Source organism: Cynoglossus semilaevis, chromosome 16 (assembly GCF_000523025.1).
Source record: "Cynoglossus semilaevis isolate Cse_v1.0 chromosome 16, Cse_v1.0, whole genome shotgun sequence".
Classification (NCBI taxonomy): domain Eukaryota; kingdom Metazoa; phylum Chordata; class Actinopteri; order Pleuronectiformes; family Cynoglossidae; genus Cynoglossus; species Cynoglossus semilaevis.
In genome coordinates this window covers 5945757-5960197 of record NC_024322.1, presented here as the reverse complement: position 1 = coordinate 5960197, position 14441 = coordinate 5945757, and the positions used below count along the sequence as shown (strand labels likewise).

Sequence of the window (14441 nt, the reverse complement as noted above, 5' to 3'; positions counted from 1 at the left end):
ATGAAAAGTATTCCTAAGTGTTGGTTTACCCTTGGTCAGCTCGGAAACTTGGGCACGGGGGCTGTCCAGCATCTGCCCTGTACAATATGGTACAGTATGTAAGCCCTCGTCTAAAACACTTTACATACTAAATACCAACAATGTAATTTGTTCCATAACTGTGTTCAGTATCCAATCGAAGGTGACAATACACTTATGATACAATGGATGGATACATTTACTATGGTGTATCAGCCACTCATTCAGCTATAAGAATGAGTCCACTAAAGTTGTAGTGTGGATTTGAATCCTGAACTTCTGCATGGTAGAAGGTATCCTGTTCCCCTAATGTGAATGTTTATGGAATCTGAGACTTTATAAACCAAATATTTTTTTTTCTTTTCTATGGAATGAATTTCAAAATGAAGGCCATTTGTTTGAATGCAGGTGGATACACATATAAAGGAGAAAAGAAACTGTGTAATGATAAAGAATATTAAACCAATGAGATTTGTTGTGATAATTAAAGCTATCATATATGGGTCTATGATATACTGAATAATATTAGAGTGAATGTTCATGTTCAAGGATAGTCTGCAGTTAATCAGTGCAAACATGACCTTAAAGACTAGTTGCAGTAAACATGAACTGTAAATATGCAGTTCTACCAAGCCTTGAGAATTACACTCTAATGTATATAACATGAACATTTCTTTCTGGTTAATGTCAAAACAGTGAGTCACCACTAAACACTAATGGGTAAAACAAAGACGTTGAGGTATTAACGGGCTGCAGCCACACTGCCTACCTTTTCTCAAAAGTGCTCCAAACACTTCATACAGCAAGCATTAAGTAAGGAGACAGGATCACACAGTTAGGAAATGCTGCAGGAAACACACAAATGCACACACGCACATACCTACAGAAGCACATATTTTTTGCAAGACTAGATCTTACAGAATAATATCGCAGGAGGGATCCAGGGGAAGAAATTGATCTCCTGAAACCGTAGTGTGTGATTGACAAACAGAACGCACGTCAACAAATCTGTCGATCAATGAGCTCACAGTTGTTACTGTCACTCAGCTATTGTTTTGGTTTTTTTAACACAGCAACCACAAAAAATGTGATAATCAAGGAAACAAACCTCGCTATGGAGTCCCAGATCCCTTTGTTCTCAGTTGTTTCACTTAAAAGATCTTCATTCATTTTGTCTGCTTTCTTCTGCACCTACAAAGACAAAACAAAACACAGATGCACATTACTTAAACACTTCTTAATTTTTTAAATTTCAAATTCAGAATGTTAAAATAAACAGGATGACTTTAAACTTACTCTGACTTTGATGATCTTACTGTGGAAACTGTTAAGCACTACTTTAACATCACCAGCATCTGCAGGAGAATCGGTTCCATCATGCCTGCAGATGAGGACAATGAGAAGGACATGAATTAATATTATTACTTAATTATAAAATCCTTAGAGTGTAATAGCAGTGATATAAAATGTTTCAGGTGTATAACAGTGCACAGTCTCAGTTGTCTGATTGTCCTTAAAAAACAAAAAAAAAAACTGAACAGTCTTACCATTCATTTTTTACTTGCATAAAATCTAAAAGAATTGAGAGATGTCCCAAATGTTTCTTCTATCCAAGCACTACTCATTTCTAAACCATCTTGAATTATTATTTAATTATAATCATTTGTTTTGTTTTGCTTTTATATTGCATTTCAAGATTTTTAACAATCTTTTGTTCTTTATTTTATTTAACAGTAAAAAAAAATTGAAATGTTTAACGGTTCTCATGAGTACAGTCATTAAGTTTTAAGTATCATCAATCAGGTGTAAATAACATATAGTTAATATTAAAAAACGTGTATATATACAAACACACACATATATATATATATACTCATATATATACATATATATATTAATATTAGTGTTTCCATAGTAAATATTATATATATTGTCAGCTGGAATTGCCTTATGTTTTGTTGAGACAGATCTAATGTGATAGAGAATCAAGAGACATAGAGGGTTTTGTTGAGACAGATCTAATGTGATAAAGAATCAAGAGTATTTGAGTATTATATTGAACCTCTATGTCTGACCTACTGGTTATTAATATAATCTTTTTATACTGAGGCATTAATAGTAATTACACTTTTACGTCTCAGTGTGTGCAGTTGTCTCATGTGTTTCAACCTTTGAGCTAATCAGTGAAAAAGAACAGACTCCACTCTCTGAGGAAGACAACAGCAGCTAATAGACAGCACTGACAGAGTGAGAGCACACACTTAAGAGCTGATCCTGGGACAGCTGCCAGGGTCACACTCTGACCATATTCATTACCTTCTATCACCATTAGCAGTCACCTTACCATTATTTTATTCATCACTACTGCTCGGCCGCTCTGTACATACTGGTAGATTTAATGAGCAGGCCCATGCTGTATTGACTGCACAACACTGACCTTTCACTGTAATTGTTTTAGGACTGATTTGTCCACTAGTAAATGTGTTCTGACAGGCTGAAACTGCAGGGCTCTGCTGGTGAAACGCCAGAGTGCAAACTTCAGGAAGGGATGAGCAATGGGCTATGATGCGCAGCAAGCCATTACAACCACAATGCTTACTAAAGGCAAAAAGCCTAACCTTATCACTGTGATAAATGCCCCCCACCCCTCCTCATTTAGCCTTAAGTGCAACTCCTCTACTGCTCGAGCGTTGCTTGTGCTTTGCTCTCGCACTGCTGTCACTGCTGAAACTCAGCCTTTGGGGCTCGTGTTAGAAAAGCACCAGAGATCAATTTGTATCCATGCTCTGAGGAGAGCAGAGCTCTGCCGTCTCATTCATCGTTGTCAGGTCCAGACGCAGCGGCAGCACAGAGTACATGAAGAAAACGCAGGCCCTGAGTCTGGAGAGGGCAGACACTCCCACTAGGAGCTGATCGGCCACCTAACCCGAGTGGAGTGCCGCTAACCACAAGAATAATGACACTGCCAAGGTGAAAAATGACATCACCTCTTAGCTTCACCTGGAGGATTGGGGAATAAATCTTGGTTGTCTGAAGTGATTCTGGGGAAACTGAGGGCTGTATGTGTCTTAAATCAAACAAATATTTAGAAAGGACAATATCCTTGATTGTTAGGACTTCTCTGAAAGTATCTGTAGGAAAAGATGCTAACTTTTAACATATGCTTAACATTATTTTATTATTAGTGTGCCAGAATATAATATTTTATTATAGTACAAAGGGCAAACTGTTGAAAGTGTTAAATACAAATCCAGATTTAGAAAAGCAGTTCAACATTCTCAAAACGCAATAAAAACTACAATTAGTTCTACATCTACATCTATTGGGTTTTAGTTTTTTAATGCTATTTTTACACTAAGAAAAACTTTGAAAACAAAGCATTGCAGGGATTTTTGCCCGTTTATTCCATATAAAAACCTGAGCAGCTCAAAAGTCAAGTCTGGACTCTCTCTTTCATAATGTTATAACTTTTAAATGGTGGTTGACCTAATTATTTTATTAACTTGATGAATAAATACGTAGTTTGAGTGCATATCACTTTACATTTCTGACGTTCACATTTGTACAAAAAGAACATTTGTATGTACAACTTTTAATGACAGCTTATCAAATCAGCCATTGTGAAATTAAAAAAAAAACTTTACAGATGACACCTACACTCTCTCTCACTAAAACACATTCTGCAGCTGATATTCTGCCATCTGAGTTGGATGACATGGAAGATGACCAGCTGAATCATCTCTCCACTCCGTCTTCCTCTTTAATAGTGTCTCTTCCCTCCTACCTGTCTCTCACCCCACTGTGTTGAGCAGAACTCCCTGCATTCATCAAAACCTTGAGCTGCTGGTGTCAGCAGCTCTCCATGTTACCATAGTGATCGGTTTCATAGCTACCAGTATAAAAAAAGCCCAGGTAGCTGAGAACAAACTTGACACCGAGCTGCTGGAGAAGTTTCCTAAATAGCAACAACATTGAACTGTTTTCCCTTCATATCAGTTGAAGGATGAAATGGAAAACAACAACACAGAGCAGGAAAATACTCACGTGAGAACCTGATAGATGTCCTCTGATCTTCCTTTACGTAACCTGAGGATCCAAGCTCCAGGATTGGCTTTCAGTTGAAAATATCCCTGTTGCGGTTGAAAAAAGTGACAGTTTAAGTTTTTTGCTGAAAAAAGCCTGTCACCAGACACCAGCAGCTACATTTACAATCTTTACTTAGATCTCCAGAATGCAGGGTACAGATATGTATATGGAGCAGTGGTGACGTGCAGCTACATAATTATTGCCAACACTGCTTCAGAATTTACAGAGAGACACAGCAATAGTCAACCTGTTACGGTTCCTGTATACTTAACATATTTTCAATAAACATGAAGGTATTGCTACCAATAAGTTTAACATATGGTTAAACTCATTGGCCCACCAGGATTTATTATATATGCGTATGGGTGTCCTAAAATAAATGTTTATCTTACTCAGTCTATACTTATAGATTCCAGATGGATCAAACACATTGGTCAAATTCTGTGCAAAGGGAGTAATTCACAATTCGTTTTTAAAAAAATTCAGATTCCAAACAAACATTTTTGGTGATGTTTACACCCATATCTCTTATCAACTCATAAAACAGGTGACAGAAATAGACAGCGCAGGTGGGAGGCTCTACTGGTTAAGAAAACAAATCCCAGTGTGAACACTGCTAGGTCATTTATTTAACAAAAACATGTAAGTAATTACACTTGTAGTTAAGAGAGGCTGCTGACCAGGTTTGCCATGACTATGGTGTCATACATGAGTGGGTCTCGACTCATGCCCAGGGTGAACTGGAGTCCACGGGGAGGCTGGCCAGTGGAAAGGTCAAAGCAGTGACCCTCCAGTAGAAGGTGCTCCAGTTCGTACTCTGCCGCCACAACACCGTTCACCTGGTGCAGAAAACACAAAAAACAAAAAGTAGAAGTCAACAAGAAATTTAATTAAGAAAAAAAATGCATTATTAGGTTAGACTGAAACTTAGTACAGACTTAAAGAGCAGCGTACCTCCTGCAGGTGGATGTTATCCAAGTCGTGAGGGCTGCTCACTGCCTGCACCATCCAGCTCTCCGGTGTGATCATATTAAGAGTGAGGAGCGGAGACTCTGGAAGGTCCACAAAACGGGCAACTGGTCCTGGAGACACCGTATCATTGGCTAGGAAAGTCACATCAGACTCCAGGACAAAGCGGTAGAAGCTGTGAAAATCAAACCAATTAAAAAATGAAGTGCCTGATAATTAATTAATAATTGACAAGATAAAACAGTTTCAATGAAGCTAGAGGCCTAAATAAAATAGATTAGTTAGAGCTTTCAGGGAAAATATTTGCTCTTCAAAATATTTCTGATATATCTGATTTAAAAAGTCAATACCTTACATTTTGGGATGGTCTTATCTTTCTCCCTTTTTTTTTTTGCTTCTTTTTGTTTTATGATTGTACAGATTTCACAAGGCTAGCTCATGGGCACAGGTGTAAGAGCAGCAGTCTGTGTCGCAAAAGTGTTGTCAAAGAAAAAAACGAGGTCAGATGCATGATAAAGTTTATGACGTGTTTTTTCTCCCACTTTTCGTGTCAACCCTGTGATGTCATTATGGGCGAGCATTGAGTGAAAGTGTTGTTTTTGCGCACATGTACAGTATGACTGACATTTAACAGAGATGTTTTTGTCAAAAACAGCTACTGAACATGGGTTTTTGAAGCCAGTGTGAAATTTTGAGTTGTCTAATACCCCATTAAGAGTTTATGGAAAGACTATGGAGAATTTTTTTTTTAATGTTTCTCATTTGAAAGCTAATCAATTTTCCATGAGCCAATTACCACAAGGAGCAATAGAGTTAATAAAACTAAATTTACTGACTGTTTCCCCGAATGTGTGGCACACAATAGCTAAGGTTTTAGTTATAATGGTTTCAGTGTTTGCCTTAACTAAATGCCTTGATGAAAACAAAAGATATTACATTCCTTTTTTTACTCATATTCACTATTCAGCTAAAAAACAATCACTGAAAGAGCAACACAACAAATTATAATTTATTAAGGCTGATAACAAATATAATCAATATTGCAATGTTGGAGGATCCCAGAAAAACCCACACAAAGCTTTGTATTTGTTTCCTATCCCTTGAATTCAACAAGTTGGTTTCAGCTGTTTTATTTTACATTAGATTTTTCTAATCTATATGGTAATTTGTTACATTTTGTTTGTACAAGGTTGTACTATGTAATGTTTCTGTCATGCCTAATGCCTCCAGTCTCTGCCAGATGGTATTGAATCATTTTTGGCTAAAATGCAAAGCCAGGGAATCTGTATCAGTATCTGGAATGATAAAGTTAGATAGGGGCAACATAGTTTCAGTTTGACTAAAATTTAGTTTTGTAGAAAATGAAAAAAATGAATCCCTTATTTGTCCCACAATGGGGAAATTCACAGTGTGAGTCTTTGCAACACAGGATACTCCATTAAGTATGTAGTTCCTCTGGGGCTTGAAACCAGGACCTTCTGTGTATAAGGCGTGATAACTGCAATACTATGAAAAATAGTTAAATAGACACAACCAAAAAGTGTTACTCAAATGAATAACACAGGTTAAAAAGTCATTTGAGCATAATGACCAACACCCATGCTGGGGTCTGAATGCAATAGAACTATCAACATTTTATTCAAATTTATTTTTTGTTCTGGTTTTTACTTCATTACTGTAGCTGCAAAGGTACACGCTGTAAGCAATTTAACAGGAGACATGACAGGAGGCCCAAAGCAATAAGCCTGTGTTATTAAGCAGATTGCATCAGTGCAGAATAATTTAACAAAAGGAAGGAGCAAAGCTGAGAGTCTGAGCTTGCAGCAGACAAAGGTGTGAAACAAACAAGCCAAAAAGGAGAATTTAATTAATGCCGGGGCAGGAGCTTACCTCTTCAGGGGCATCTCGGACAACTTGGCCCTGCAATTCATAAACACCTGCAGTTTCACGTTGACCACTTGACTGAGCACCTGCAGAAGTGACATAACAAGAGACATGAATTCAAACAAGAGCTTTCCATTGAACTAAAATACCTGATGGCAGTTGCACATAAAGTAAAAAACACTTTCTTACACAACAGTGGTCAAATGTGATGACTTTACAGGGACAAAATGCTGACATGCAGACAATATGCATTTCCCTGCATGATGCAGAGGTCTGTTGGTCAAATGTGATGACTTTACAGGGACTTTACAGGGACTTTACAGGGATAAGAGAACCCTGCAACCAGCAGCCACTGATATTGGCAGGCTCGCTGGCTGCTTGTAAAACGCACGGTGACTCATACTTTTATATATTCCCAAATCAAATTCTTTATCACAGCAAGCCTCCAGCAAGAGGAGGCAGACAGCTAGTAAGTCTCTTTCAAACAAAGTTGATCAGAAAACATTTGAACAAAACCAAAGGTTGAACTTGATGAGATCGAAGAAGAAAGGAACATGTTTGTTTAGCAACAAAAAAGATGACTTAAAAATCACTGTTTTAGTGTGATATTCTTCAGCTGTTTGATGAATCAATGGGAAAGAATGCAGCTTACAATCAGCAGAGAGGACAGCTTCTGGGCTTCCCTGGTGAGAGGATCAACAATGGCCACCACTTCATAGACCACCTCCTTCTCCCGGGGTGATAAATGCAGGATACTGCGGAGGAGACCAACACATCAAAACAAATGCAGTAAGAAAAAAAAAAAACCTCACACAAGATCAGGGCTGGGTCCACATTGAGCGTGTCGGAAACAGGTCGCTATAAGGCTGCATGTTTCTTCTATCAACAGCATTCTACGTCATGAAGAATGAAGAATCTGGCTGTACGATGCAATATATTGCAATATACTGTGATACTAAAAGCATGACGATAGATTGCTTTTTATTATTTTTTTTAAAACAAAATCTAGTTGGGGGAAAACTGTTAGCAGAGTAAACACAAAATGCTACTACCTCAGCTTACTTAAATTGGATGAGAGTGAACTACATTTGTAATCGCAACAGAAGAAGTGAAAATTAGCTTTTTTTGTGCCTAAAAAGTGCTTAAAACAAGGCATAAACACAGGGGTGATTGGGTGTTCTCAATCACTGCCATCGACCTTGGAACAAACGTCTGCTGGAACACAATGTGATTATCTGTGGCATTTTAAATCTTTGACAGTGATGTCTTAACTGTGAAAGCATGTGCCAGGTCGAATTAAAACAATAACCAGACATCAGATCTACTGAAAATACTTGTAAAGTACTTGTGTGTTTTCTGTCCTAATTTTGCACGAAACACTTCACCTATTTTTTTTGTAAATAACCATAATTTAACTTAATTTTTAAAAGACCAAAATAATAAAGTCAATTATTTCGTGGAAGAATCTGTTATTAGCATCTCTTTACTCTAAGTTATTTACATACCACAAAAGACATGGGAGGCAGAAGTCTTAACAGAACGAAACACACATACACACACACAGAGACCACAAAGAGAAAGAGTGATGTTGTACCTGTGACTGTCTTTGACAAAGTGTACGTCCCTCCTCACTTCTCCTTTAGGGGCAGCACTTAACAGCGCATCAACTTTCATGACTAAGTCACTGGCCCTGAGAGAGAAGAGGTGAGTCAGGGTTCCTCCATCACTTTTTAATGACACATACATGAGGGAGGAGATGTCGTACAGAGCTCACTTAATGTGATGTCAAGCTGATAACAAGGTAGTCTCATGAATCAGTGAAGCCCAACTTAAACAGAAAATCTGTTACAGGCCTTATCCGAATATGAACAAGGGCACAAATTATTTTATATATCCTTGACTTACGTCTGAACAATTCTGAAAGAAGACTTTGTTCTGAAGAAATTCAGGGAGATTTCTTTTCCCTTGCACCAAGTAAAATAACCTGCATCGCTGCCTAACTGAAATTTAAAGATTATTCAAATGTTCTTTCGTTTTTGTAAAACAAAAATCTGCCACAAGCTTAATGAAATTCAATAGGTTTGCTTCATCAAACAAAATATAACACTGGTCACTGCTTGACAGGTATATAAAGATAAACCATTTCAGATCTGTTAGCCACATCTTAACATTGAATTAATTAAAATAATTTAATTATTGAAATCAGACCTTTTTAAATTTTAAACATTTGCCTTCAGACATTTTTGAAATAAGTTTTCTTCATAGAAAACTAACAAACTATGAATGATAAAAAACTTTAAATAGAATTTAAAAACAATATCTACAAAAGTTAAAATCTCTCTCTCGCTTTCTGTAGAAGAGAATTACACATGGTGTTTAAAGTTTTTCTAGGCACAGCTGTCATATTGGGCAGGAGACTCCAAGCCATTGTCGGGTGTCTCCTGTCTGGGTCTCGCTCACAAAATCAGACATCTGTCATTATGTTACTTCAGATAGTCTTGTGTTCATCCCTACTGTTATGCTAAAAAATTCAGCCTTTTCTGTTTTCTGAATTGTTTCCCTCTTCCTGCCGTAAAGGAGATCCACACAGCGATGACTTCAACCATGAAGTGAGTAGTGTTAGCTATTCATCGTATGCTGTTAGCTCCCTGTAGGGAGGACTTAACTGTGTCTATAGCACCCTCTACAGGGGATGATGCTACAGCTAAGCCAAAAACCTGACATACTTCCACAGTGGTTAAATTCTGTAACCACAGAGAGTAGCAGAACTCCTCATTACCTGATGGACAAACCCGCCTAATAGAGAATATTTAAGGATTTACGTCAGCTAACAAGGCTTGAACAAATGTAAACATACTGCTTTGGCTTCAGCTCCATCTGTTTAACTTTGACTTGGACTTTCTCTGCAGAACCACTTTGTGTTATTTTCCTCAGCAAGTGGAAATCCTCCACAGTAAATTCCTCCTGTTCTTCAAATGGCCCAAGGATCTAATGTGGAGAAGACAACGCAGTCAGGAACAGGACTGTTTAAATTCAGATCTCAGCATGTATTATTTACCAGTGGCAAGGGGATGTCAAATGTAATGTTTCTGTGAGAGGTGTTTAGTTAACTTTAAGTCAAGGTACTCTGTCATGTGTTTGTACTGTATGTGTTCTATTTGGGGAACAAGGCTGTGCTGATGCAGCAGGGGAAAGTAAAATGATATTAATTGTTTCTGCCATCTAAGTAACTGGTCCCTTCTTCTGTAACTGTCAGCATCGCTGCTGCTGCTGCTGGGATACTACACACTTACAGATAGCAGGTAAACAGTCACTCATACACTGCACTGTTTGTACCATACTGTAACCCTTCATAAACAGACATCAAGTGTATTGGACAGTACTACAGTAATACTCACAACTCAGTGGGAAAAAAATATCATCTGATATAAAGTACTTCAGGTATAGGAGTGGGAATCTGTGGATTCCTTTCTTGCAGGATTAAACAGACTGTTTTCATTAATAATTTTACAAACACGTTGCAGTAAAGAAACATGCACTCATGACATGCAGTTACAACACTCTAACACTCTGCAGGCCACTAATTAAATATGGCCCAAAACTAATATATTTATAATTATTGTATTCTGTACAACTAGGCCACTCACCCTGCCATTGCTGACCACTGCCTGCTCTCCAGGACTCAGATTCATCACCTCTCGACAGAAAAGCTGCTGACTGCGAATGAAATCCACTTCTAGTGTATTGAACTTTTTCTCAAAGGCATCCATGTCCATGCCCTATAGCAAAAAAGGTAGTCAAAATGATGCATTAGTTGTGGGGAGATGAAAAATGAGCCAACACAATTATTCACAATATCACTGATGCCCTACATCAGTGAAATCAGTGTGAAACATTGTGAAACATTTAATAATTCAGCCAGAGAGGAAAGAGCTGTGAGAAATGCACGTTTAATAATAGTATTAATCAATTTGTAATTAATATAACCAACTTTAATTAAGCCTGTGCCATTTTTTGTCCATAACAAATTACAAGAGGGAACTTGTGGAGGTTTGTGGAGTCAAGTTATTAGTTTCTTTAACATTTCACTCCTCGGGAGAACAGGTGAAATACCAATGTCAGCACAATCCTGTCAGCAGGTCCGTCTGGCAGCCAATAATAAACTCATATCCCTCGACTCCGTGTCTCAACTCACACCGCTAACTCCTGCCCAGCTTTCTATTGCTATTTCCAGCCTATTGTCTTCTCCATTGTTTTAAAGCTGGTGTAACCGTGCGGAAGTTTGTTATGGTCGGTCCCCAATGTAACATGACTGTGCTGTATGACTTATTCTGAAGGGAGAGGTATGGGCTTTTCTGTCAGCTGATTTGTGTCTGAGAATTTGTTTTTTTTTTTCTTTATGTGCACCGCAGTGTGGGTGGATATCGCACACCACAGCTAGGAGAACACTGACATTGTTGGGTTTGAACTGCTTCTCTGCAGCAGACTGATGGTCAGGCCTGGTTAAACACACTTTGCTCAGACAACCAAATAAAGAGCAGCAACCCAGCTACTCATCAAGCACTAGGAAGCAGATTCCCACCAGTGATTTTCACTTAAACATTCATTGCGGAGGCTGCCTGGTGTTGGTATCCATCATAGATCATGTGGAGCTGTTAGTGAGTAGACTGATGGTCTCCATATCCTCATGTTTTGCAGAATGGTGTATGCTCAGAGTGTACTCTGTTCAACGGGGAATGAGAATTTCAGGACATCAATCACTATTGTCTCCATGTGCACTTCAATCCAGAGACAAGGGACACATCAGTCTCTGTGAATCAGTCTCTCTTTTTTTATTCTAACGTTTGTTTTCCTGCTCAAGATGGTTGTTCCATAAAACCTCAACTTGATAGAACCTTCATAGAAGAAAAACCCCAACAACACATAATTGGTAACCCCTGTTCTACTGTAACACTTAAATTAAATTACATTGATTGTCAAAATGTGGAGGTAATAAAAACGTACTTTTAGCAAATAAAATGACTGATGCCTTGTTATTTGAAATGGTTTTTTTTCTCTTAGTAAGTTCCAATGTTCAAAACTACTTTCTTTAGAAAACCAATAACCAAGTCTTTAATGGTTAATGTGCAGTAGTAAGACCAACAGAATGGTGACAAAGATTACTGGTAATTAAAGAACATTCAGAGGTTGGTCAGGCCTACTTTCTACAGCAATAAAATAACAGAAACTATTAGAGGGTTTCACATGATGTAAAAGCAGCACAGTTCCCATTTAAGGACAAGAACAAGACAGATGGTGGAAGAAAGGAAAGGAAAGAAGAACAAGGAGGATTTTCTCCAGTGTCGTTAAACTGCTGCATGCTAGGGTAAAATTTACAAGCGTTATTTAAATGTACAAGAGATGCAAATCTAACCTTTCCATGTTGTGAAAAATACTATTAATTTCATAATCCCTCCTTTACCTGCAGCAGTAAGTCCTTCATCTTGGTCCCATGGTGGAGGAGCTGACTGCTTTCCTCTTTGAGCAGTTTTTGCACAAACTCGACCGTAGCCTTGTTCTTTTGGGTGAAGAGAGAGGCCCAAATAGCCCTGAACACCACAGTGTTATCTTGGCTTGGCTTTCCCTTGGGGTTATCGATCACCCCAACACGCACTCCACGGCTGGACTTCTGCTTACACACACACCCCAAAACTACATTCTTATAGCTTCAGTAACAGCAGGGATTAAAGAGGGCTANAATTAAAGAGTGCTGGGTGCTTAATAAGGAAATGTTTTCCCTGTGAAAATCAGGACTTGCTATCTTGAAATAATGCACTAAATGCAACACATTGACTTTGTTTACAGTATATCCCTCTATATCTATATAAAAAGTTGAATTTAAAACCAATTAAGAACAAAATCCTTATAAAATGTCAAATATGTTGCAAACTCAGTGATGAGAAATCAGAATGAAGTGATGAAACTCACCATAAGCTTCAGAGCATTGAGCATCAGTTTTCTCCCAGACGGCTTCTGAAAATCTCCAACTACCCACATGGTCACAGTGCTCATCCCATTCTCATCTATGATACGAAGTAAATTCATGAATAGTATTTTTAATAAAAATAATTTTCTAGTCAATCCACATGAAAAGTTACCAACAGCTGCAAGTCTGTACTTTGTTTTGTCAGTGTATAAATACTGATAAATCTTCATTTTTTGATTCTAGCCTTTGTGTCAATTAAAAAAAAAAAGGGAATGGGATATGCAGAGTTATGCTGCTCACTGTCATCCCATCTGGCATCAATAATTATTCCCCCACAAAAAATATTACTCAAATCTTCTTCTGAGTCTCAAACTTTCTATTTCTGGTTTAAATAATTTTGACATAAAAACAGAGAATATGATTTAAAAATGCAACTTAAAACCTAACATACTTTATTTATGGAGAAAACCAAGATTGACAACTTTGAGGATTTCCCAAAAAAATCTTCACTTGAACTACACTCTGACTATAACTGAGGAGGAAAATATGCCACTGCGTTGACAAGTGAGTGGGAGAGAGATTTTGGTAATTTTGTGTGCAAGAAGTAAAAGCGACTAAGACATCTGACTCAGGGATAAGTATAGAGAGGGAGAATCGTGTCAACAGTCAGGTTATATTCCTCTAAGTGGAAGCAGCAGCCACTGAGCTCATCCACAGTGAAGGAACGACAATCAGCCATCAGAGCTTGTATCAGAAACCAAACACTATCAGGGGTATCAGGCTGGAGCTGTGAGACGCAGTTCTTATTGGCATTAAAACTGCTGGAATAGAGACAGTAAACAGCCCCAGAAAATGTTTTGTTGGAGATTAAGTCTGTCTGATCGGGCAAACGGTAGAAGTTGGACTTTTATAGATCAGTAAAATTGTCAAAGATTCTTTTTTTTTTTTTTTAATTGATACTGTTCCTTTACATCTAAATGAAATGTTTGTAACATGTTTAAAACAACTTAAAAAGTGGGCAAAGCTCGAATCTCCACACACATTTAACAAGCTTCAGTGCCTTTAGCTTTAAATGCTAACGAGCCACTGTGTTCTCCGCCCAGCTCGTTCACACATATTATTGTGTTTTCTGCGAAATCAGAACAGCTTGTGCTGGATAATATTTCCACATTTTGAGAGATTATAAAAGTGAATAAAACTGGCACTTAAGAAGCAGGCATATACTCCAGAGATAGAAATATATGTACTGAAAAAACATAACCCATTTCAATGTGTCCATTTGTTTTAACAAACAAATTCATAAATACAGGTTCACCTTTCAATGGCAACATTTAAACAACTAAATAATTCACGTGTGACATGAAATGACATGATTTGAAATCAAGCTGTGACTCTAATGGCTCACCGTTGTTTGTCAAATACTTCATTCTCTTAGCCACCACAGACGTCTTGTCTCTGACATCCAAGAATGAAAACATGGTTGTGTCCTCCCAGTCATCTACAACTGCAGAAACAAGAA

At 37.8% G+C, this 14441-nt stretch overlaps 1 protein-coding gene across 2 annotated transcripts in view; it reads right to left on the bottom strand.

Moving 5' to 3' along the window:
* The window catches only part of uggt2 (UDP-glucose glycoprotein glucosyltransferase 2), a 35388-nt gene that overhangs the window by 11764 nt on the left and 9183 nt on the right, over positions 1–14441 (bottom strand). The window contains exons 20-33 of one of the 2 annotated variants that reach the window (XR_003052252.1): positions 14328–14426; positions 12925–13019; positions 12419–12625; positions 10605–10736; positions 9815–9945; positions 8552–8647; positions 7610–7712; positions 6964–7043; positions 5059–5248; positions 4785–4943; positions 4063–4148; positions 1315–1399; positions 1127–1209; positions 937–979 (exon numbers count right to left, since the gene is read on the bottom strand). Coding sequence is in view for 1 of the 2 variants with exons in the window: in XM_008328258.2 (XP_008326480.1) it covers positions 1127–1209; positions 1315–1399; positions 4063–4148; positions 4785–4943; positions 5059–5248; positions 6964–7043; positions 7610–7712; positions 8552–8647; positions 9815–9945; positions 10605–10736; positions 12419–12625; positions 12925–13019; positions 14328–14426 (1546 nt within the window). In the remaining variant the exon portion in view is untranslated. The remainder of the gene's footprint in view (positions 1–936; positions 980–1126; positions 1210–1314; positions 1400–4062; positions 4149–4784; positions 4944–5058; positions 5249–6963; positions 7044–7609; positions 7713–8551; positions 8648–9814; positions 9946–10604; positions 10737–12418; positions 12626–12924; positions 13020–14327; positions 14427–14441) is intronic. The other variant, XM_008328258.2, reaches the window with a different exon arrangement.